The 25,031-nt window shown below is 43.6% G+C and overlaps 1 protein-coding gene across 6 annotated transcripts in view; it reads right to left on the minus strand.

The window, feature by feature from the left end:
• LOC100196681 (far upstream element-binding protein 3) overlaps nucleotides 1–25,031 on the minus strand; it is a 131,232-nt gene that overhangs the window by 44,054 nt on the left and 62,147 nt on the right. For 3 of the 6 annotated variants that reach the window (XM_045714895.1, XM_014191990.2, XM_014191991.2), the window contains exons 13-17: nucleotides 24,642–24,802; nucleotides 21,670–21,740; nucleotides 21,492–21,577; nucleotides 9,712–9,780; nucleotides 9,177–9,298 (exon numbers count right to left, since the gene is read on the minus strand). In XM_045714895.1, the coding sequence (XP_045570851.1) occupies nucleotides 9,177–9,298; nucleotides 9,712–9,780; nucleotides 21,492–21,577; nucleotides 21,670–21,740; nucleotides 24,642–24,802 (509 nt within the window). The remainder of the gene's footprint in view (nucleotides 1–9,176; nucleotides 9,299–9,711; nucleotides 9,781–21,491; nucleotides 21,578–21,669; nucleotides 21,741–24,641; nucleotides 24,803–25,031) is intronic. The other 3 variants (XM_014191992.2, XM_014191993.2, XM_014191994.2) reach the window with 2 other exon arrangements.

Raw genomic sequence — 25,031 nt, forward strand, 5'->3', positions numbered from 1 at the left:
AGAAAGGAAAATTGTGTGGATATATTGAAGCAACATCTTAACCTGTTAGGGCTAGGGGGCAGTATTGACACGGATGGATAAAAAACGTACCCGATTTAATCTGGTTACTACTCCTGCCCAGTAACTAGAATATGCATATAATTATTGGCTTTGGATAGAAAACACCCTAACGTTTCTAAAACTGTTTGAATGGTGTCTGTGAGTATAACAGAACTCATATGGCAGGCCAAAACCTGAGAAGATTCCATGCAGGAAGTGGCCTGTCTGACAAGTTGTGTTTCATCTGGGCTCTTTTTATTTAAGATTTAGGATCTTTGCAATAACGTGACACTTCGTACGGCTCTCAGAGCCCGGGAAAAAGCTGAAGGATATCGAGGCAGGCTCTGGCTGAAACACATTATCGCGTTTGGCAAGTGGCCGCTCAGAGTACTGTGGGCTTAGGCGCGTGCCCGAGTCGACCGAATGCTTTATTTTCTTTCCTCTGTTTACCTAAATGCATATTCCCGGTCTGAATATTATCGCTTTTTTTACGAGAAAAATGGCATAAAAATGGATTTTAAACAGCGGTTGACATGCTTCGAAGTACGGTAATGGGATATTTAGAATTTTTTTGTCACGAATTGCGCCATGCTCGTCACCCTTATTTACCCTTTCGGATAGTGTCTTGAACGCACGAACAAAACGCCGCTGTTTGGATATAACTATGGATTATTTTGAACGAAACCAACATTTGTTATTGAAGTAGAAGTCCTGGGAGTGCATTCTGACAAAGACAGCAAAGGTAATAACATTTTTCTTATAGTAAATGTGACTTTTCTGAGTGCTAAACTTGCTGGGTGTCTAAATAGCTAGCCCTGTGATGCCGGGCTATCTACTGAGAATATTGCAAAATGTGCTTTCACCGAAAAGCTATTTTAAAATCGGACATATCGAGTGCATAGAGGAGTTCTGTATCTATAATTCTTAAAATAATTGTTATGCTTTTTGTGAACGTTTATCGTGAGTAATTTAGTAAATTCACCGGCAGTGTTCGGTGGGAATGCTAGTCACATGCTAGTCACATGCTAATGTAAAAAGCTGGTTTTTGATATAAATATGAACTTGATTGAACAAAACATGCATGTATTGTATAACATAATGTCCTAGGGTTGTCATCTGATGAAGATCATCAAAGGTTAGTGCTGCATTTAGCTGTGGTTTGGGTTTATGTGACATTATATGCTAGCTTGAAAAATGGGTGTCTGATTATTTCTGGCTGGGTACTCTGCTGACATAATCTAATGTTTTGTTTTCGTTGTAAAGCCTTTTTGAAATCGGACAGTGTGGTTAGATTAACGAGAGTCTTGTCTTTAAAATGGTGTAAAATAGTCATATGTTTAAAAAATTGAAGTTTTTGCATTTCTAAGGTTTTTGAATAACGCGCCACGGGATTACACTGGCTGTTACGTAGGTGGGACGATTTGGTGCCACTTATCCTAGAGAGGTTAAGGCAACAGTCAGGAAGTTAAAGCTTGGTCACAAATGGGTCTTCCAAATGGACAATGACCCCAAGCATACTTCCAAAATTGTGGCAAAACGGCTTAAGGACAATGAAGTCAAGGTATTGGAGTGGCCATCACAAAGCCCTGACCTCAATCCCATAGTAAACTTGTGGGCAGAACTGAAAAAGCGTGTGCGAGCAAGGAGGCCTACAAACCTGACTCAGTTACACCAGCTCTGTCAGGAGGAATGGGCCAAAATTCACCCAACTTATTGTGGGAAGCTTGTGGAAAGCTACCCGAAATGTTTGACCCAAGTTAAACAATTTAAAGGCATTGCTACCAAATACTAATTGAGTGTATGTAAACTTCTGACCCACTGGGAATGTGATGAAAGAAATAAAAGCTGAAATAAATAATTCTCTACTATTATTCTGACATTTCACATTCTTAAAATAAAGTGGTGATCCTAACTGACCTAAAACAGGGAATTTTAACTAGGATTAATTGTCAGGAATTATGAAAAACTGAGTTTAAATGTATTTGGCTAAGGTGTATATAAACTTCCGACTTCGACTGTATTTTTTCTTACATTGTTACCCCAGGAAATCCTAAGTCTTATTACATACAGCCGGGAAGAACTATTGGGTATAAGAGCAACGTCACTTACCAACATTAAGACCAGGAATACAACTTTCCCGAAGCAGATCCTCTCTTTGGATCACCACGCAGGACAATGGATCTAATTCCAGCAGCTGACCGAAAACAACAGCGACGCAGAAGGGGCAGATGGAGCGGTCTCCAGGTCAGGCTTCGTAAACGGGCAACATCGCTCTCCGCTCCAGAGTATACTACTCACCAATGTCCAGTCTCTTGACAACAAGGTAGACGAAATTCGAGCATGGGTTACCTTCCAGAGAGACATCAGAGATTGTAACATTCTCTCCCGGGATATGTTATCGGAATCGGTCCAGCCACCGGGCTTCTACATGCATCGCACCGAAAGAGATAAACACCTCTCTGGGAAGAGGAAGGGCGGGGGTGTATGCTTTATGATTAACAACTCATAGGAACTCAAGTCCTTCTGCTGCAGTTCAAGCGAACACCAAGACCTCAAGGAACTTCACTGGACTCCATGTAAACTGGAAACTATATACTCGGAGGGCTGCATTTATTGTAGCTGGGGATTTTAACAAAGCAAATTTGAGATCAAAGTTATCTACATTTTATCAGCATATTGATTGCACAACACGTAGGGCTAACACTCTCGACCACTGCTACTCTAACTTCCGCGATGCATACAAAGCCCTCCCCCGCCCTCACTTCGGCAAATCCGACCACGACGCCATCTTGCTCGTCCCGTCTTATAGGCAGAAACTCAAACAGGATGTACCAGTAACGAGAACCATTCAATGCTGGTCTGACCAATTGGAAGCCACGCTCCAAGATTGTTTTGATCACGCGGACTGGAATATGTTCCAGTCAGCCTCAGAGAACGACATTGATCTATACGCTGACTCGGCGAGTGCGTTTATAAATAGGTGCATTGGAGATGTCGTACCCACTGTGACTATTAAAACCCAGCCTAACCAGAAACCGTGGATGGATGGTTGGCATTCGCGAAAAACAGAGTGCGATCCACCGCATTTAACCATTGAAAGAGGTCTGGTGATATAGCTGAATATAAACAGTGTAGTTATTCCCTCCGCAAGGCAAAACAAGCGAAATGCCAGTACAGGGACAAGGCGGAGTCGCAACTCAACGGCTCAGACACAAGACGTATGTGGCAGGGTCTACAGGAAATCACGGACTACAAAAACAAAAACAGCCACGTCACGGATACCGACGTCACGCTTCCAGACAAACTAAACACCTTCTTTGCCCGCTTTGAGGATAATACAGTGCCACCTTCGCGGCTCGCTAACAAAGAATGTGGCTCCCCCCTCTCCTTCTCAGTGGCTGACGTGAGTAAAACATTTAAACATGTTAACCCTTGCAAAGCTGCTGGCACAGACGGCATCCCTAGCCGCGTCCTCAGAGCATGCGTAGACCAGCTGGCTGGTGTGTTTACAGACATATTTAATCGCTCCCCATCCCAGTCTGTTGTTCCCATATGCTTTAAGATGGCTACCATTGTTCCTGTACCCAAGAAGGCAAAGATAACTGAACAAAATGACTACAGCCCCGTAGCACTCACTTCTGTCATCACGAAGTGCTTTCAGAGGCTAGTCAAGGATCATATCACCGCCACCTTACCAGCCACCCTAGACCCACTTCAGTTTGCATACCACCCCAACAGGTCCACAGATGATGCAATCGCACTGCACACTTCCCTATCCAATCTGGACAAAAAGAATACCTATGTAAGAATGCTGTTCATTGACTACCACAGTACCCTCCAAGCTCATCATCAAGCTGGAGGCCCTGGGTCTGAACCCCTCCCTGTGCAACTGGGTCCTGGAATTTGATGGGCCGCCCCCAGGTGGTGAAGGTAGGAAACAACATCTCCACTTCACTGACCCTCAACACTGAGGCCCCACAAGTGTGTGTGCTCAGCCCTCTCATGTACTCCCTGTTCCCCCAACGACTGTGTGGCCATGCACGCCTCCAACTCAATCATCAAGTATGCAGACAACACAACAGTAGTGGGCTTGATAACCAACAATGACGAGACAGCCTACAGGGAGGAGGTGAGGGCCCTCGGAGTGTGGTGTCAGGAAAACAACCTCTCACTCAACGTCAACAAAACAAAGGAGATGATCGTGGACTTCAGGAAACAGCAGAGGGAGCACCCCCCTATCCACATCGAAGGGTGAGCAGTGGAGAAGGAGGAACAGTTTTACGTTCCTGGGCGCACATATCATAGACAAACTGAAATGGTCCACCCACACAGACAGTGTGGTGAAGGTGGTGCAACAGCGTCTCTTCAACCTCAGGAGGCAGAAAAAATGTGGCTTGTCACCCAAAACCCTGACAAACTTTTACAGATGCACAATCGAGAGCATCCTGTCGGCTGTATCACAGCCTGGTACGGCAACTGCACCGCCCTTAACCGCAAGGCTCTCCAGAGGGTGGTGCGGTCTGCACAACGCATCACCGGGGGAAAACTACCTGCCCTCCATGACACCTACAGCACCCGAAGTCACAGGAAGGCCAAAAAAGATCCTCAAGGACAACAACCACCCGAGCCACTGCCTGTTCACACCTCTATCATCCAGAAGGCGAGGTCAGGACAGGTGCATCAAAGCTGGGACCAAGAAATTGAGAAACAGCTTCTATCTCAAGGCTATCAGACTGCTAAACAGCAATCACTAACTCAGAGAGGCTGCTGCCCACATTGAGACACAATCACTAGTCACTTTAAACAATGCCACTTTAAATAATGCCACTTTAATAATGTTTACATATCTTACATCACATGTATATACTGTATCTACTGCACCGTCCCTATGCCGCACGGCCATCGCTCATCCATATGTACATATTCTCATTCACCCCTTTAGATTTGTGTGTATTAGGTAGTTTTTTGGGAATTGTTAAGATTATTTGTTAGATATTACTGCACTGTTGGAACTAGAAACACAACCATTTCGCTACACTCGCATTAACATCTGCTAACCATGTGTATGTGACCAATAGAATTTGATTTGATCAACCAAAGGAATCTCTTTGTTCACAGACTTTGCCCGCAAAAAACTCTAACGACCAAAAAGTGGATAGTGGAACAATAATTCTATCATCAAGAATGTGGGTAATGATAAGTGGGGACCTAAAGAATAATCATGTCATATTGTTTTTCATTTTGTGATGTCATTAGTAAGGTTATGAAGGAAATACTGTAACTTGAAAAGTATTTACACTTCCGGTATGAAGTCTCCATCTAATAAGATAATTGTTTTTGAGAATACCTTGCACAGTAACAAGCCACGCCCCGAGTGAAGTCAGAAGAGCGTGTCAGTGTGATGGAACCGCCTTTTTCGACCAGAATGCTTAAAAGGACTGGCTAAGATTTAACATATCAGACCAAAGAGACCGAGACCATGGTCCACACGTTGAAATGGTTAGAAACTCAAACTCTAGTCACGAGGTGAAGAAAATGAACTTACCAGACCAGGACACCGCCAGTCTATAGCTGGGCGTATAAAGTTTGGAACTTTGACCATCTACCCAAGGAAGAGGAGAAGGAAACTCCTCTCTCAGACAATCACGGGTTCGGCTAAGTAGCTGTTCTTAGGAAACAGCCCATTGAAGCCACAAACAACTAAGGACAATCAGAGCAGGTACAAGGTACAAGGAAAAGCTCACCAAACCAACACTATTCCGAAGGAGGGCTCACTTCGACAAAGAAACGGCAAACGGCATTCAACACATAAATACATTCATTACTTCATATTCCGAACGGGCGGCAGTTCGTGTGCAAGGTATATGATTAATGTGAGGACAGTCCTAGAATGTATCACTTTGTCTCCCTCGCTCTTCCCCCTCTCCATCTAACGTTATGTTGTAACAAGCCATCATATCTTGTCAGTCCACTTTGTCTCATGTAAGTGTGTATTCGGTCTTATTATTTAGTTAGCTAGTAGATAAATAATTAAACCAATTTGTATGGTACGCAATGATCAGTAAAGCTGGGGTTCTTGCAGATGCAAGGTTACGACAGTTCAAAATGAGACTTACATGAGGTAATGATTAATAAGTGACTTATCGATATACAACTTATCTTCTAGAGTTGAATTCGGGAGATGGTAACTCGTTAAACCACTTCTTCCGTGGTGCCCCAAATTCCTAATGAGTTAATTGTTACATGATTAATAACATTTAAAAAAAGGTATCCATTGTTTTTAGTTTTTTTTTTTTTTAATCGGGTAACAATTAAACGTAGTTAGTGTATTAAATAAATCATCAGATTAATGAAAGTCAAGTCACGACAGCACTGACAGAACAACAGAGTTCGTTGTATGAGAAGGGAGAACTTGCAAGAAGGACAACAGTCTCTAGAGCACTTCACCAATCTGAGCTTTATGGGAGAGTGGCCAGATGGATGCAACTCCTGAGAAAAAGACACGACAGTACGTCTGGAGTTTGCAAAAAGGCACGTGGTCTGTGGAGACAAAAATGTAACTCTTTGTCCTGAATGCAAAGCACTATGTCTGGAGAAAACCAGGCACAGCCTATCACCCTCTTAACACTATCCCTACCATGAAGCATAGTGCTGGCAGCATCATTCTATGGGGATGCTTTTCAACGGCAGGGACTTGAAGACTGGTAAGGATAGAGGGAACAATGAATGGAGCCAAATACAGGGAAATCCTTGATGAGAACCTGTTACAGAGTGCAAACGACCTTAGACTGGGGCGAAGATGTACGTTCCAAAAGGACAATGACCTCAAGCATACAGCCAAAGCAACGCTGGAATGGCATTAGAACAATAATGTGAAAGTCCTTGAGTGGCCCAGCCAAAGCACAGACTTGAATACCATTGAAGCTGTTCACCACCGCTCCCCATCTAACTTAAGAGTTTGAGAAAATCTGTAAGAAAGAAAGGGACAAAACCCCCAAATCCAGATGTGAAAAGCTGATAGAGACATACCAAAGACGACTCAAAGCTGTAATCACCGCTAAAGGTGCTGCTACATTCAGGGTTATGTAAATTAGATATTTCCTTTTCAATAAATGTGCTAAAATGTCTAAAAACAGGTTTTCACTGTCATTATGAAGTATTGTGTAGTCAATTTATTCCATTTTGAATTCAGGCTGTAACACAACAAAATGTGTAATAAGTCCAGGGGTATGAATACTTTCTGAAGGCACTGTATGTTTAAAGGCAGAGCTGTTTAGAGACAGTGCTGTGTTGAGAGGCAGAGACAGTGCTGTGTTGAGAGGCAGAGACAGTGCTGTGTTGAGAGGCAGTGCACTGTTTTGGGGTAGAAACAGAGATATTTAAAGACTGAGGCAGAGACGAGCGGTTTAGAAGCATCGCTGTTTAAAAGCAGAACATCTGTTTAGAGAACGAGAAGCGAGAGACCGAGCTGTTTAGAGGCAAAGACAGAGCGGTTTAGAGACAGAAACAGAGCTGTTGAGAGAGGCACATAAACTCAGCAAAAAAAGAAACGTCCCTTTTTCAAGACCCTGTCTTTCAAAGATAATTGGTAAAAATCAAAATAACTTCACAGATCTTCATTTTAAAGGGTTTAAACACTGTTTCCCATGCTTGTTCAAGGAACCATAAACAATCAATGAACATGCCCCTGTGGAACGGTCGTTAAGACACCAACAGCTTACAGACGGTAGGCAATTAAGGTCACAGTTATGAAAACTTAGGACAATCAAGAGGCCTTTCTACTGACCCTGAAAAACAGCAAAAGAAAGATGCCCAGGGTCCCTGCTCATCTGTGTGAATGTGCCTTAGGCATGCTGCAAGGAGGCATGAGGACTGCAGATGTGGCCAGGGCAATAAATTGCAACGTCCGTACTGTGAGACACCTAAGACAGCGCTACAAGGAGACAGGACGGACAGCTGATCGTCCTCGTAGTAGCAGACCACGTGTAACAACACCTGCACAGGATCGGTACATCCGAACATCACACCTGCGGGACAGGTACAGGATGGCAACAACTGCCCAAGTTACACCAGGAACGCACAATCCCTCCATCAGTGCTCAGACTATTCGCAATAGGCTGAGAGAGGCTGGACTGAGGGCTTGTAGGCCTGTTGTAAGGCAGGTCCTCACCAGACATCACCGGCAACAACGTTGCCTATGGGTACAAACCCACCGTCGCTGGACCAGACAGGACTGGCAAAACGTGCTCTTCACTGAGGAGTTGCGGTTTTGTCTCACGGGGTGATGGTCGGAGTTGAGTTTATCGTCGATGGAATGAGCGTTACACCGAGGCCTGTACTCTGGAGCGGGATCGATTTGGAGGTGGAGGGGCATCATCGGACTGAGCTTGTTGTCATTACAGGCAATCTCAACACTGTGCGTTACAGGGAAGACATCCTCCTCCCTCATGTGGTACCCTTCCTGCAGGCTCATCCTGACATGACCCTCCAGCATGACAATGCCACCAGCCATACTGCTCGTTCTGTGCATGATTTCCTGCAAAGACAGGAATGTCAGTGTTCTGCCATGGCCAGCGAAGAGCCCGGATCTCAATCCCATTGAGCACGTCTGGGACCTGTTGGATCGGAGGTTGAGGGCTAGGGCCATTCCCCCCAGAAATGTCCGGGAACTTGCAAGTGCCTTGGTGGAAGAGTGGGGTAACATTTCACAGCAAGAACTGGCAAATCTGGTGCAGTCCATGAGGAGATGCACTGCAGTACTTAACGCAGCTGGTGGCCACACCAGATACTGACTGTTATTTTTGATTCTGACCCCCCCCTTTGTTCAGGGACGCATTATTCCATTTCTGTTTGTCACATGTCTGTGGAACTTGTTCAGTTCATGTCTCAGTTGTTGAATCTTATGTTCATACAAATATTTACACACGTTAAGTTTGCTGAAAATAAACGCAGTTGACAGTGAGAGGACATTTCTTTTTTGTTGAGTTTACAATGCTGTTTAGAGGCATAAGGCTGTTTAGGTCATGTTTAGAGAAAAGTTTTTTAGAGGCAGACAGAGCTGTCTAGAGGCAAAGACCACTGCTTAGAGAGCTGTTTAAAGCCATTGTGAGTATAAGTTTGGCTGTGTTGTACATTACCTGAAGACCTGGGCCCTGGGTTGCCTGTGCACCCGGCCAAAGGTATGCTCCCTGCTGCCTGTAATACTCTGCCACAGCCGCGCTGTATTCTGGGAGCGAGCTCTGCTGCTGAGATGTCTGACCTTTTAGGGCACAAGCGTAAAGACATTGTGAGAAAACAGCATCAAATAACGCTATCACAATCCTATTTGTAACCTTGACTATGTCTAAAGACAACTGACAAAATGAATGAGCCTACAATTTCTTATATTAATCCTCCCATGCTTTGCTGTAGTCATAGACAATAATCTGTGCATGGGTATTTTGGCCTGCAAACACAGAAAGGGCCATTAAGGTGGACATGGAGAATCATAATCATCTGCAATGTCTACTACTGGGGATATACTGCACTAAATGCTGAACCTCAAGCTTTGATGCAGTTGCACTAAATTGTCACAATAAAGCAAAGTTACTGAAAAACAAAACTCTGAATATTGCATTTGTTCGAAAAGTCATATGGGTAAGACAAGGTTGGTACGGTCTCACGAGCACTTGCCTAGCTTTTTATAATACTGCTCCCATGCTTTAGAGTAGTCCATCTGGCCTGCTTGGGGTCCATTGTGACCTGTACCCAAATAATACAACATTCTATTACACATATGACAAATACCAGTGTATTTAAGATGGGCTCTAACATTTGGGGATATGTTCTTGCTATACAGCATTTGGCCCAAACCTGTCAGAAGTCACTTGATTCGGTGAATAGTAGTAAACTTATGTTTTAATTTTCCTCAGAAGCCCTTCTGACAATTTCCTGACAATTTTGTTGTGTTATTTGTGGAACATTTCTGTTTCGCCAACGAAATTGGTTCAAGCCATAGTAGACTACCCCTTTCAATTGGCTTACAAGCAAAATAGGAGTGGATGAACACTAATGTGTACCTACTAGACCTGGTTCATTCTAGGGCTGCATGATTAATCCAATTCACATTGAAATTGCAATATTGACACATCCAATGTCCATATCGCAAGAGGCTGTGTGCGATATTTTGAAACACCCCTCGGCCGCGTGCAACATCTGTTTCTATAGTTTACTCGTTGTTACTTATGATTTTTCAGATGCTCGAGTGGTCTCTCAGTCCTCCAGTTTCCACTAGTTACCACAGCCACAAAGTCAAAATTGGCTATATTGTAAAGATTCATTAACATTGCTTTTTGGTCTTGATTTAAGGTTAGCACCATGGTTAGGTTTAAAATCAGATTTTAAGAAGATAAATATTAGAAATAGGTAGGATTTATGATTTTGTAGCTGTGGTCAAACAGGCAAAGTGTCAATACAGGATTAAGAACTATCGCTGGTCAGATGTAGCAGGGATGGAAAACTAATACGTATTACAAAAGGGAAACCCAGCCACGAGCTGCCCAGTGAGGCGAGCTGCCCCGTGAGGCAAGCCTACCAGACAAGCTAAATGCCTTTTATGCTCGCTTCGAGGCAAGCATCACTGAAGCATGCATGAGAGCACCAGCTGTTCCAGATGACTGTGTGATCACGCTCTTGGCAGCCAACGTGAGCAGACCTTTAAACAGGTCAACATTCACAAAGCCGCAGGGCTAGACGGATTACCAGGACGAGTACTGAAAGCATGTGCGGACAAACTGGCAAGTGTCTTCACTGACATTTTCAACCTCTCCCTGACTAAGTATAATACCTACGTTTCAAGCAGACCACCATAGTCCCTGTGCCCAAGGAAGCGAAGGTAACCTGCCTAAATGATTACCACTCCGTAGCGCTCACGTCGTTAGCCATGAACTGCTTTGAAAGGCTGGTCATGGCTCACAACATCATCATCCCGGAAACCCTAGACCCACTCCAATTCGCATACCGCCCCAACAGATCCACAGACGACACAATCTCAATCGCACTCCACACTGCCCTTTCCCACCTGAACAAAAGGAACACCTGTGAGAATGCTGTTCATTGACTACAGCGCAGTGTTCGAACACCATATTTCACACAAAGCTCATCACTAAGCTAAGGACCCTGATGGGCCGCCCCCAAGGTGGTAAAGATATGCAACAACTTAGTCCCCTCCTGTTCTCCCTTGTTCACCCACGACTGCAACACCATCATTAAGTTTGCTGATGACACAACAGTGGTAGGCCTGATCACCGACAACGATGAGACAGCCTATAGGGAGGAGGTCAGAGACCTGGCAGTGTGGTGCCAGGGCAACCACCTCTCCCACAATGTGAGCAAGACAAAGGAGCTGATCGTGGACTACAGAAAAAGGCAGGCCAAACAGGTCCAAACACACCAAGACAGTGTTGAAGAGGGCACCGACAACACATTTTCACCCTCAGGAGACTGAAATTATTTGGCATGGGTCCCCAGATCCTCAAAAAGCTCTACAGCTGCACCATCGAGAGCATTCTGACTGGTTGCATCACCTCCTGGTATGGCAACTGCTCGGCATCTAACCGTAAGGCGCTACAGAGGGTAGTGCGTACGGCCCAGTACATCACTGGGGCCAAGCTTCCTGCCATCCAGGAATTATATACTAGGCGGTGTCAGAGGAAGGCCCAAAAAGTCTCCAGTCACCCAAGTCCTAGACTGCTCTCTCTGCTACCGCATGGCAAACGGTATGGGAGCGCCAAGTCTAGGACCAAAAGGCTCCTTAACCTCTCTAGGGTAGGGGGCAGTATTTGCACGGCCGGATAAAAAACGTACCCGATTTAATCTGGTTATTACTACGGCCCAGAAACTAGAATATGCATATAATTGTTTGATTTGAATAGAAAACACCCTAAAGTTTCTAAAACTGTTTGAATGGTGTCTGTGAGTATAACAGAACTCATATGGCAGGCAAAAACCTGAGAAGATTCCAAACAGGAAATGCCCTCTCTGACCATTTCTTGGCCTTCTACACTCTCTTTATTGAAAACTGAGGATCTCTGCTGTAACGTGACACTTCCTACGGCTCCCATAAGCTCTCAGAGGGCGCCAGAACGTTGAATGATGACTTTGCAGGCCATGGCTGAAAAACAGTAGCGCATTTGGTAAGTGGTCGATCAGAGAACAATGAGACGGGGGCGCGCGTGCACAAGAAGAGTCCATTTTAGATTTTTAGTCTTTGAACGAAAACAGGGTTTCCCGGTCGGAATATTATCGCTTTTTTACGAGAAAAATCGCATAAAAATTGATTTTAAACAGCGGTTGACATGCTTCGAAGTACGGTAATGGAATATTTAGAAATATTTTGTCACGATACGCGCCGGGCGCGTCACCCTTCGTTACCCTTCGGATAGTGTCTTGAACGCACGAACAAAACAGAGGATATTTGAACATAACTATGGATTATTTTGAACCAAACTAACATTTGTTACTGAAGTAGAAGTCCTGGGAGTGCATTCTGACGAAGAACAGCAAAGGTAATCCAATTTTTCTTATAGTAAATCTGAGTTTGGTGAGTGCCAAACTTGGTGGGTGTCAAAATAGCTAGCCCGTGATGGCGAGCTATCTACTCAGAATATTGCAAAATGTGCTTTTGCCGAAAAGCTATTTTAAAATCGGACATAGCGATTGCATAAAGGAGTTCTGTATCTATAATTCTTAAAATAATTGTTATGTTTTTTGTGAACGTTTATCGTGAGTAATTTAGTAAATTCACCGGAAGTTTGCGGTGGGTATGCTAGTTCTGAACGTCACATGCTAATGTAAAAAGCTGGTTTTTGATATAAATATGAACTTGATTGAACAAAACATGCATGTATTGTATAACATAATGTCCTAGGAGTGTCATCTGATGAAGATCATCAAAGGTTAGTGCTGCATTTAGCTGTGGTTTGGGTTTATGTGACATTATATGCTAGCCTGATTATTTCTGGCTGGGTACTCTGCTGACATAATCTAATGTTTTGCTTTCGTTGTAAAGCCTTTTTGAAATCGGACAGTGTGGTTAGATTAACGAGAGTCTGGTCTTTAAAATGGTGTAAAATAGTCATATGTTTGAGAAATTGAAGTAATAGCATTTCTAAGGTATTTGAATATCGCGCCACGGGATTCCATTGGCTGTTGAGTAGGTGGGACGATTTCGTCCCACATACCCTAGAGAGGTTAACAGATTCTACCCCCAAGACATAAGACTGCTGAACAATTAATCAAATGGCCACCCGGACTATTTAAATTGACACCCCCTATTAGTTTTTATACTGCTGCTACAAGCTGTCTATTCTCTATGCAGTCACCTTATCCATACCTACATGTACAAATTACCTCGACTAACCTGTACCCCGCACATTGACTCGGTACCGGTACCCCGTGTATACAGCCTCGTTATTGTTATTTTATTGAGTTAATTTTTATATATTTTTTTACTTTAGTTTATTTAGTAAATACACTGCTCAAAAAAATAAAGGGAACACTTAAACAACACAATGTAACTCCAAGTCAATCACACTTCTGTGAAATCAAACTGTCCACTTAGGAAGCAACACTGATTGACAATACATTTCACATGCTGTTGTGCAAATGGAATAGACAACAGGTGGAAATTATAGGCAATTAGCAAGACACCCCCAATAAAGGAGTGGTTCTGCAGGTGGGGACCACAGACCACTTCTCAGTTCCTATGCTTCCTGGCTAATGTTTTGGTCACTTTTGAATGCTGGCGGTGCTTTCACTCTACTGGTAGCATGAGACGGAGTCTACAACCCACACAAGTGGCTCAGGTAGTGCAGCTCATCCAGGATGGCACATCAATGCGAGCTGTGGCAAGAAGGTTTGCTGTGTCTGTCAGCGTAGTGTCCAGAGCATGGAGGCGCTACCAGGAGACAGGCCAGTACATCAGGAGACATGGAGGAGGCCGTAGGAGGGCAACAACCCAGCAGCAGGACCGCTACCTCCGCCTTTGTGCAAGGAGGAGCAGGAGGAGCACTGCCAGAGCCTTGCAAAATGACCTCCAGCAGGCCACAAATGTGCATGTGTCTGCTCAAACGGTCAGAAACAGACTCCATGAGGGTGGTATGAGGGCCGACGTCCACAGGTGGGGGTTGTGCTTACAACCCAACACCGTGCAGGACCTTTGGCATTTGCCAGAGAACATCTTCACAGATGAAAGCACGTTCACACTGAGCACATGTGACAGACGTGACAGAGTCTGGAGACGCCGTGGAGAACGTTCTGTTGCCTGCAACATCCTCCAGCATGACCGGTTTGGCGGTGGGTCAGTCATGGTGTGGGGTGGCATTTCTTTGGGGGGGCCGCACAGCCCTCCATGTGCTCGCCAGAGGTAGCCCGACTGCCATTAGGTACCGAGATGAGATCTTCAGACCCCTTGTGAGACCATATGCTGGTGCGGTTGGCCCTGGGTTCCTCCTAATGCAAGACAATGCTAGACCTCATGTGGCTGGAGTGTGTCAGCAGTTCCTGCAAGAGGATGCTATGGACTGGCCTGCCCGTTCCCCAGACCTGAATCCAATTGAGCACATCTGGGACATATGTCTCGCTCCAGGTCTGGGAGGAGATCCCTCAGGAGCACATCCGCCACCTCATCAGGAGCATGCCCAGGCATTGTAGGGAGGTCATACAGGCACGTGGAGGCCACACACACTACTGAGCCTCATTTTAACTTGTTTTAATGACATTACATCAAAGTTGGATCAGCCTGTAGTGTGGTTTTCCACTTTAATTTTGAGTGTGACTCCAAATCCAGACCTCCATGGGTTGATAAATTGGATTTCCATTGATTATTTTTGTGTGATTTTGTTGTCAGCACATTCAACTATGTAAAGAAAAAAGTATTTAATAAGATGATTTCTTTCATTCAGATCTAGGATGTGTTGTTTAAGTGTTCCCTTTATTTTTTTGAGCAGTATATTTTCTTAACTCTTTCTTGAACGGCATTGTTGGTTAAAGGGCTTGTAAGTAAGCATTTCACGGTAAGGGCTACACCTGTTGTACTCGGCTCATGTGACAAATACAATTTGATTTGATGACCCTGTCCTCCTGCACCCGCTTCGAACACACACCAAGACCACCCCCTGCCACTCAAGCAGGTAGTACAGTTTCTGACTGTCCAAAGTTATATTCACACAGTCCGCATGCAGTTCTTATATTAATGCATGCGGTATTGCAAACAGACTTGTCCAATTTGTGAAAACAATGCAGCTTTCCAATTGCTTCTTAATATGCATCTATATGTTTTCTATTTTTACTTTGTGAATCTTACTCTCTGAAAAAAGCTTGTTAGTTGAGGTACTTTTTTTTTTAGCCAGCTGTATCTAGCCACTAATGCTAATTCGACTGAGCTAAATAAATGTGGTTTTAAATTATTTTACCAGATAAATTGACTGAGAATACATTCTTGTTTACAGCAACGACCTGGGGAATAGTTACAGGGGAGAGGAGGGGGGATGAACGAGCCAGCTTCAGCGGCCAGCCAGCAGTTGGATGCAGGGTGGTATGCTGCTGGCAAGAAATTTGGCTAGCTCACAAACGTTAGCTATCTAATACAGACTGGTACCAGTGGTGGTGTAGATCTGAACGTTTGCTCTACGACATGTTCTGAATGAAACTCCTCTGCTTTTTCATTCATTGCAAAACACCGTATTCCAAGTGCCCACTCTATTCCCAACATCAAACTAGAAAATGATATTTCCTTAAGAAAATGTGTGCTTGTTTGTCTTGAACTATGGTTGTGAAGGAAGTTGTCATGAGGTTTAAAAACCTTTGTTGTAGTAGTAGTAGTAGTAGTAGTAGTAATGGTAGTGGTAGTAGTAATGGTAGTAGTAATGGTGGTGGTAGTAGTAGTAGTAGTAGTAATGGTGGTAGTAGTAGTAGTAGTAGTAGTAGTAGTAGTAGTAGTAGTAGTAGTAGTAGTAGTAGTAGTAGTAGTAGTAGTAGTAGTAGTAATGGTGGTGGTAGTAGTGGTAGTAGTAGTAGTAGTAGTAGTAGTACTAGTAGTAGTGATGGTGGTAGTAGTAGTAGTAGTAGTAGTACTAGTAGTAGTGATGGTGGTAGTAGTGATGGTGGTAGTAGTAGTAGTAGTAGTAATGGCGGTGGTAGTAGTAGTAGTGGCGATGGTAGTAGTAGTAGTGGCGGTGGTAGTAGTAGTGGTAGTGGTAGTAGTAGTGGTAGTGGTGGTAGTAGTGGTGGTAGTGGCGGTGGTAGTAGTAGTAGTGGCGGTGGTAGTGGTAGTAGTAGTAATGGTGGTGGTAGTGGTAGTAGTAATGGTGGTGGTAGTGGTAGTAGTAATGGTGGTGGTAGTGGTAGTAATGGTGGTGGTAGTGGTAGTAATGGTGGTGGTAGTGGTAGTAATGGTGGTGGTAGTAATGGTGGTGGTAGTAATGGTGGTGGTAGTAATGGTGGTGGTGGTAGTAATGGTGGTGGTAGTGGTAGTAATGGTGGTGGTGGTGAGTAATGGTGGTGGTGGTAGTAATGGTGGTGGTGGTGGTAGTAGTAGTAGTAGTAGTAGTAGTGGTAGTAGTGATGGTGGTTGGGAGAAGTAGTAGTAGTAATGGTGGTAGTAGTAGTAGTAGTAGTAGTAGTAGTAGTAGTAGTAGTAGTAGTGGTAGTAGTAGTAGTGGTAGTAGTAATGGTGGTGGTATGTATTCACTACTGTAAGTCGCTCTGGATAAGAGCATCTGCTAAATGACTAAAATGTAAATGTAAAATATGGTAGTAGTAGTAGTAGTAGTGGTGGTAGTAGTAGTAGTAGTAGTAGTAGTGATGGTGGTGGTAGTAGTGATGGTGGTGATAGTAGTAAGAGTAGTGATGGTAGTAGTAGTAATAGTAGTACTAGTAATGGCGGTGGTAGTAGTAGTAGTGGTGGTGGTAGTAGTAGTAGTAGTAGTAATGGCGGTGGTGGTAGTAGTAGTAGTAGTAGTAGTAGCGGTGGTAGTAGTAGTAGTAGTAGTAATGGTGGTGGTAGTAGTAGTAGTAGTAGTAATGGTGGTGGTGGTAGTAGTAGTAGTAGTAGTAATGGTGGTGGTGGTAGTGGTAGTAGTAGTAATGGTGGTGGTGGTAGTAGTAGTAATGGTGGTGGTGGTAGTGGTAGTAGTAGTAATGGTGGTGGTGGTAGTAGTAGTAATGGTGGTAGTGGTAGTAGTAGTAGTAGTAGTAGTAGTAGTAGTAATGATGGTGGTGGTAGTGGTAGTAGTAGTAGTAATGGTGGTGGTGGTAGAAGTAGTAATGGTGGTGGTGGTAGTGGTAGAAGTAGTAATGGTGGTGGTGGTAGTGGTAGAAGTAGTAATGGTGGTGGTGGTAGTGGTAGAAGTAGTAATGGTGGTGGTGGTAGTGGTAGAAGTAGTAATGGTGGTGGTGGTAGTGGTAGAAGTAGTAATGGTGGTGGTGGTAGAAGTAGTAATGGTGGTGGTGGTAGTGGTAGTAGTAGTGGTGGTGGTGGTAGTAGTAGTGGTAGTGGTAGTAGTAGTGGTAGTGGCGGTGGTAGTGGCGGTGGTAGTAGTAGTAGTAATGGTGGTGGTAGTGGTAGTAATGGTGGTGGTAGTAATGGTGGTGGTAGTGGTAGTAATGGTGGTGGTAGTGGTAGTAATGGTGGTGGTAGTAATGGTGGTGGTAGTGGTAGTAATGGTGGTGGTAGTGGTAGTAATGGTGGTGGTGGTGGTAGTAATGGTGGTGGTGGTGGTAGTAGTAGTAATGGTGGTGGTGGTAGTGGTAGTAATGGTGGTAGTGGTAGTAGTAGTAATGGTGGTGGTGGTAGTGGTAGAAGTAGTAATGGTGGTGATGGTAGTGGTAGTAGTAGTAATGGTGGTGGTATGTATTCACTACTGTAAGTCGCTCTGGATAAGAGCGTCTGCTAAATGACTAAAATGTAAATGTAATGTAAATGTAGTAGTAGTAGTAGTGGTAGTAGTAGTGGTAGTAGTAATGGTGGTGGTATGTATTCACTACTGTAAGTCGCTCTGGATAAGAGCATCTGCTAAATGACTAAAATGTAAATGTAAAATATGGTAGTAGTAGTAGTAGTAGTAGTGGTGGTAGTAGTAGTAGTGGTGGTGGTAGTAGTAGTAGTAGTGATGGTGGTGGTAGTAGTGATGGTGGTGATAGTAGTAAGAGTAGTGATGGTAGTAGTAGTAATAGTAGTAGTAATGGCGGTGGTAGTAGTAGTGGTGGTGGTAGTAGTAGTAGTAGTAGTAATGGCGGTGGTGGTAGTAGTAGTAGTAGTAGTAATAGTAGTAATGGTGGTGGTAGTAGTAGTAGTAGTAGTAATGGTGGTGGTAGTAGTAGTAGTAGTAGTAATGGTGGTAGTAGTAGTAGTAATGGTGGTAGTAGTAGTAGTAGTAGTAGTAATGGTGGTAGTAGTAGTAGTAGTAGTAGTAGTAATGGTGGTAGTAGTAGTAGTAGTAGTAGTAGTAGTAGTAATGGTGGTAGTAGTAGTAGTAGTAGTAGTGGTGGTAGTAGTAGTAGTAGTAGTAGTGGTGGTAGTAGTAGTAATGGTGGTGGTGGTAGTGGTAGTAGTAGTAATGGTGGTGGTGGTAGTGGTAGTAATGGTGGTAGTGGTAGTGGTAGTAATGGTGGTAGTGGTAGTGGTAGTAATGGTGGTAGTGGTAGTAGTAGTAATGGTGGTGGTGGTAGTGGTAGTAGTAGTAGTAATGGTGGTGGTGGTAGTGGTAGAAGTAGTAATGGTGGTGGTGGTAGTGGTAGAAGTAGTAATGGTGGTGGTGGTAGTGGTAGAAGTAGTAATGGTGGTGGTGGTAGTGGTAGAAGTAGTAATGGTGGTGGTGGTAGTGGTAGAAGTAGTGGTGGTGGTGGTGGTAGTGGTAGAAGTAGTGGTGGTGGTGGTAGTGGTAGTAGTAGTGGTGGTGGTAGTAATGGTGGTGGTGGTAGTGGTAGTAGTAGTGGTGGTGGTAGTAATGGTGGTGGTGGTAGTGGTAGTAGTAGTGGTGGTGGTAGTAATGGTGGTAGTGGTAGTAGTAGTAGTAGTAGTAGTAGTAGTAGTAGTAGTAGTAGTGGTGGTGGTGGTGGTGGTGGTAGTAGTAGTAGTAATGGTGGTGGTGGTGGTAGTAGTAGTAGTAGTAATGGTGGTGGTAGTAGTAGTAGTAGTAATGGTGGTGGTGGTAGTAGTAGTAGTAGTAATGGTGGTAGTAATGGTGGTGGTAGTAGTAGTAATGGCGGTGGTGGTAGTAGTAGTAGTAGTAGTAATAGTAGTAATGGTGGTGGTAGTAGTAGTAGTAGTAGTAATGGTGGTAGTAGTAGTAGTAATGGTGGTAGTAGTAGTAGTAGTAGTAGTAATGGTGGTAGTAGTAGTAGTAGTAGTAATGGTGGTAGTAGTAGTAGTAGTAGTAGTAGTAGTAGTAATGGTGGTAGTAGTAGTAGTAGTAGTAGTGGTGGTAGTAGTAGTAGTAGTAGTGGTGGTAGTAGTAGTAATGGTGGTGGTGGTAGTGGTAGTAGTAGTAATGGTGGTGGTGGTAGTGGTAGTAATGGTGGTAGTGGTAGTGGTAGTAATGGTGGTAGTGGTAGTGGTAGTAATGGTGGTAGTGGTAGTAGTAGTAATGGTGGTGGTGGTAGTGGTAGTAGTAGTAGTAATGGTGGTGGTGGTAGTGGTAGAAGTAGTAATGGTGGTGGTGGTAGTGGTAGAAGTAGTAATGGTGGTGGTGGTAGTGGTAGAAGTAGTAATGGTGGTGGTGGTAGTGGTAGAAGTAGTAATGGTGGTGGTGGTAGTGGTAGAAGTAGTGGTGGTGGTGGTGGTAGTGGTAGAAGTAGTGGTGGTGGTGGTAGTGGTAGTAGTAGTGGTGGTGGTAGTAATGGTGGTGGTGGTAGTGGTAGTAGTAGTGGTGGTGGTAGTAATGGTGGTGGTGGTAGTGGTAGTAGTAGTGGTGGTGGTAGTAATGGTGGTAGTGGTAGTAGTAGTAGTAGTAGTAGTAGTAGTAGTGGTGGTGGTGGTGGTGGTGGTAGTAGTAGTAGTAATGGTGGTGGTGGTAGTAGTAATAGTAGTAGTAATGGTGGTGGTGGTGGTAGTAGTAGTAGTAGTAATGGTGGTGGTAGTAGTAGTAGTAGTAATGGTGGTGGTGGTAGTAGTAGTAGTAGTAATGGTGGTAGTAATGGTGGTGGTAGTAATGGTGGTGGTAGTAGTAGTAGTAGTAGTAATGGTGGTGGTAGTAGTAGTAGTAGTAATGGTGGTGGTAGTAGTAGTAGTAGTAATGGTGGTGGTAGTAGTAGTAGTAATGGTGGTGGTAGTAGTAGTAGTAATGGTGGTGGTAGTAGTAGTAGTAGTAATGGTGGTGGTAGTAGTAGTAGTAGTAATGGTGGTGGTAGTAGTAGTAGTAGTAGTAATGGTGGTGGTAGTAGTGGTAGTAGTGGTAGTAATGGGGGTAGGCTACTGACTGCAGTAGTTAAGTAGAGGTACGTAATTGCAAGTCATAATATCAATCTTTGGTGAAATATTATTTTGTCAAAATCGTGCAGCCCTAGTTCATTCCCACCTAAATAAATTTAAGTCGTATGCCTGGATGGTGTTTGTGGTGGTTTGTGATGGTGTTTAACACTAGCCAACCCCACCTACTGCTGGGTCAGAAACATCTCAACATGAACACATCTCTCCTGTCCTATTCATGCTCTATTAGGCTCCGGAGTGAAGTCCCCCCAAGGGACAGATTTATGATTAGCTTGCCCTCTCCCAATCCTAACATAAACCATTAAGAGGTAAATGCAAAACTGACCCAAGCACAGCAACCTCTACTTCACTGATTACTGAGCATTGCCTTGAGATGATGAAATACCCTGGACAATTCAAACTCTGACTTATCTGCTTGTATGCATTTATGAGTCTTAACTTCTTACATTTGAGAGATATTTGTAAGACACTGAAATTAGCCACATTTTGCAGAGTCCATCTTTATAGGTCTTCTTCATATAAACTCTGTACAAAATTGTTTCAAAACTATGTTTAAGCTGAGGAAACATCATACCAAGATATTGCTGTAGAGTTTAGCCTGGTGGAACCAGCCTGATCGCTGCGTTCACCCTTCGCTTTCAATGGTGAATGCCACTGCATCTCAGCTTGAGTCGTCACTACAGACAACCTGGTTCAAATCCAGAATATCACAACCGGCCGTGATTGGGAGTCCCATAGGGCGGCGCACAATTGGCACAGCGTCGTCTGCGTTTGGCTGGTGTAGACCGTCATTGTAAGTAAGAATTTGTTCTTAACTGACTTGCCTAGTTAAATAAAGGTTAAATACATTTTTTTTTTTAAATGCAGAGATCAGGCTGGTTCCACCAGGCTAGCAGAGTTGATGTTAATCGCAAAATACAAGAAAGGGCTGCCAAATGTTTACAGGCTGTACTTATGACGAGCTGTAGAACAAAAGGTGACTTACTGGGGTCCTGCTGGCCTTGAGGCTGCCATGTTTGATAAGTAGTCCCCCATCCTCCTGTCATGAAGGTCTGGGCTCCACTGCCACAACTTATCAAGACAGAAAGCAGAAAGAACTACAGCAACACAAAGAAAATGCATATAGTAACAACCGACAGGGGCAAACAGAAAGTGTGACTTACTTTTGATGAGTTGCAGGGCCTTGAGTGAAAGGGCTAAACCCAAAATTATTGTTGCTCACTATTCCTGAACCCTAAAAAAAAAAAAAAAAAGATACATTCAACGACTGTTAACCAGAGTAAATAACACCAGGTTGAAATCATGGCAGTACTTATTTAGTCGACTAACAGTTAATAATTAAAACGTTTAGAAATGTTAAACAATTTGCCTAGGTAGCCCTGTTGACTTATCGAGACAGTCTTCTGACTTATCACTAGAGCCGCCAGGCCTTTCAGCCTATAAGTATCTGCTAGAGAATGTTGGCGGGCGGTGTCATTAGCATACGCCTGGCATCGATGAACCCCCCCCATTCTAACAGTTGAATAAACAAATTACATATACAGTGCATTCGGCAAGTATTCAAACCCCTTGACTTTTTCCACATTTTGTTATGTTACAGCCTTATTCTAAAATATATATATTTTTTAAATATATTAAATACTCAATCTACACACGATACCCCATAATAACAAAGCGTAAACAGGTTTTTCTTTCCTTCTGTACATAACTATTCAGACCCTTTGCTATGAGACACGAAATTGAGCTCAGGTGCATCCTGTTTCCATTGATCATCCTTGAGATGTTTTTACAACTTGATTGGAATCCACCTGTGGTAAATTAAATTGATAAGGTCCCACAGTTGACAATGCATGTCAGAGAAAAAACCAAGCAACAAAGTCGAAGGAATTGTCCATTGAGCTCTGAGACAGGATAGCGTCGAGGCACAGATCTGGGAAAGGGTACAAAAAAAATTCTGCCGCATTGAGGTCCCAAGAACACAGTGGCTTCCATCATTCTTAAATGGAAGAAGTTTGGAAGCACCAAGACTCTTCCTAGAGCTGGCCGCCCAGCCAAACTGAGCAATCGGGGGAGAAGGGCCTTGGTCAGGGAGGTGACCAAGAACCCGATGGTCACTCTGACAGAGCTCCAGAGTTCCTCTGTGGAGATGGGAGAACATTCCAGAAGGACAACCATCTCTGCAGCACTCCACCAATCAGGCCTTTATGGTAGAGTGGTCAGACGGAAGACACTCCTCAGTAAAAGGCAAATGACAGCCCGCTTGGAGTTTTCCAACGGGCACCTAAAGGACTCTCAAACCATGACAAACAAGAATCTTTGGTCTGATGAAACCAAGATTGACGTCTTTGGCCTGAATGCCAAGTGTCACGTCTAGAGGAAACCTGGCACCATCCCTATGGTGAAGCATGGTGGTGGCAGCATCATGCTGTGGGGATGTTTTTCAGCGGCAGGGACTGGGTGACTAGTCAGGATTAAGGGAAAGATCAACGGAGCAAAGTACAGAGACATCCTTGATGAAGCTCAGGACCTCAGACTGGGGTGAAGGTTCACCTTCCAACAGGACAACGATCCTAAGCACACAGCCAAGACAATGCAGGAGTGGCTTCGGGACAAGTCTCTGAATGTCCTTGAGTGGCCCAGCTAGAGCCCGGACTTAAACCTGATCAAATATCTCTGGAGAGACCTGAAAATACCTGTGCAGCAATGCTCCCCATCCAACCTGACAGAGCTTGAGATGATCTGCAGAGGAGAATGGGAGAAACTCCCCAAATACAGGTGTGCCAAGCTTGTAGCATTCTACCCAAGAAGACTCGAGGCTGTAATCACTACCAAAGGCGCTTCAACAGAGTACTGAGTAAAGGATCTGAATACATATGTACATGTGATATTTCAGTTCAGAACATTTCTAAAAACCTTTTTTTCTTTGTCATAATGAGGTACTGTAGATAGATTGATGAGGGGGGAAAAACTATTTAATCCATTTTAGAATAAGGCTGTAACAAAATGTTAGGGAGTCTGAATACTTCACGAATGCACCGTATGCTATCAGAAAAACAATAATTTGGTTGTGTTTATGAAGATCTTAGGTAACAGAATAAAAACATTTTAAAAATAAATTAATAGCATTTTCCTTAGTTTGTTAAAAACCAAAAACCACTAGTTCAAGAGTTAATCCATCAAAGAAATCCGTTATAATTTAGTTTTGGCAGGTCTAAAGTAACATTGTGGAAATAAGAAAATGTATAAAAATGTTTTTTTTTAAGTAGATTATGTTACTAGTCCTTGTTTAGTAGCCTGAGAAACACTGTCGCGCGAGTGCTGAACGCATGGACAGTGCTGTTATTCTTGGGAAAAGTGATGTTTGGAAATAGAGCTGCACCTCTTGAATATTGAGAGTTATTTGACAAAGGTAAGTGTCATAGAATCTATATAGAATACGTTTAACCTGCATGTGACTCTTGAGGAGGATTTGATAAAGGTGGTGCTCCTTTCCCTGCCTCTGTCAATTCCAAGCTGCAACCATCTCTTCATGTACAATTTGACAACTGATAATATTGTCACTCATCATACTATTGCCAATTTAATCTAACTCTTATTAAGTGTGAAATTTGTTTTGGTTTAGGTGTAGTTTTAAAAATGGGCCAGCTTCGCATGCTGTCTGGCATCATTCGCTTCCCGTCGCTCATCAACTCGGATAGAGTCATGGATCTGTTCTGCATTATTCTAAAGGCCTACTGCAACACGTAGCATGTTTCCCTAACAATATACTTGATTAATAATAGAGTTATAGTAAATACAGTCTAGTAACATCTTAATACAAGAGAATGTTATCAACCCGCACGGCGCGCAGACAAATTATTTGCTATAAACACGAGTGCCAACGCTGATAAACAGGCATAACACAAATGTAAAGAATTAATTGCATAAAAAAATATTTGTGAAAATATATTTTCAGGACAAGATATGAAAACAAGTAATTTATTGGTTGTATCAGACCCTGTATTGTGCCATTACGTGTGCCTTTACGCATTAATTCATTCAGTGAGGAGAGAAATACGTGGGGTACAAAATCAAACGGCAGATCTAATGTTAAAGGCACTTGGGCTTGGGGGAACTTTTTCAAACAACTACTTACTCCGATCTTGTCATCGATGAGCTGGCGTGCTAGTTCCATCTGTTGCGGGGTGCCTCTGATGGAGAAGATGCGGACATTGGGGTCGGTGTTGTGAGGGGGGTTCCTCTGCAGCTCCACGTGGGCTCCAGACTGCTGGTTGATGCTCTTGATGGTATCTCCGCCTGGACAGACAGCACATGACATCACATCACATGACATGAGACCACGGACGGCCGGGAATAAAACATCCTTTGTAATTCTTTGACAGCGCCCCTGCTGTTTTGTATGCAATAGGGTTGGGCCGATATATGATATTGAGTATCGTCCTAATTTGACCTAGACAATATATGGTTGAGCTATCGTAACGTGCAAGACGATTCTCTACTTGAAGTCTGTAAATTAAAACAGTGC

The sequence above is a fragment of the Salmo salar genome, chromosome ssa03 (genome assembly GCF_905237065.1).
Source record: "Salmo salar chromosome ssa03, Ssal_v3.1, whole genome shotgun sequence".
In the NCBI taxonomy this organism is placed as follows: domain Eukaryota; kingdom Metazoa; phylum Chordata; class Actinopteri; order Salmoniformes; family Salmonidae; genus Salmo; species Salmo salar.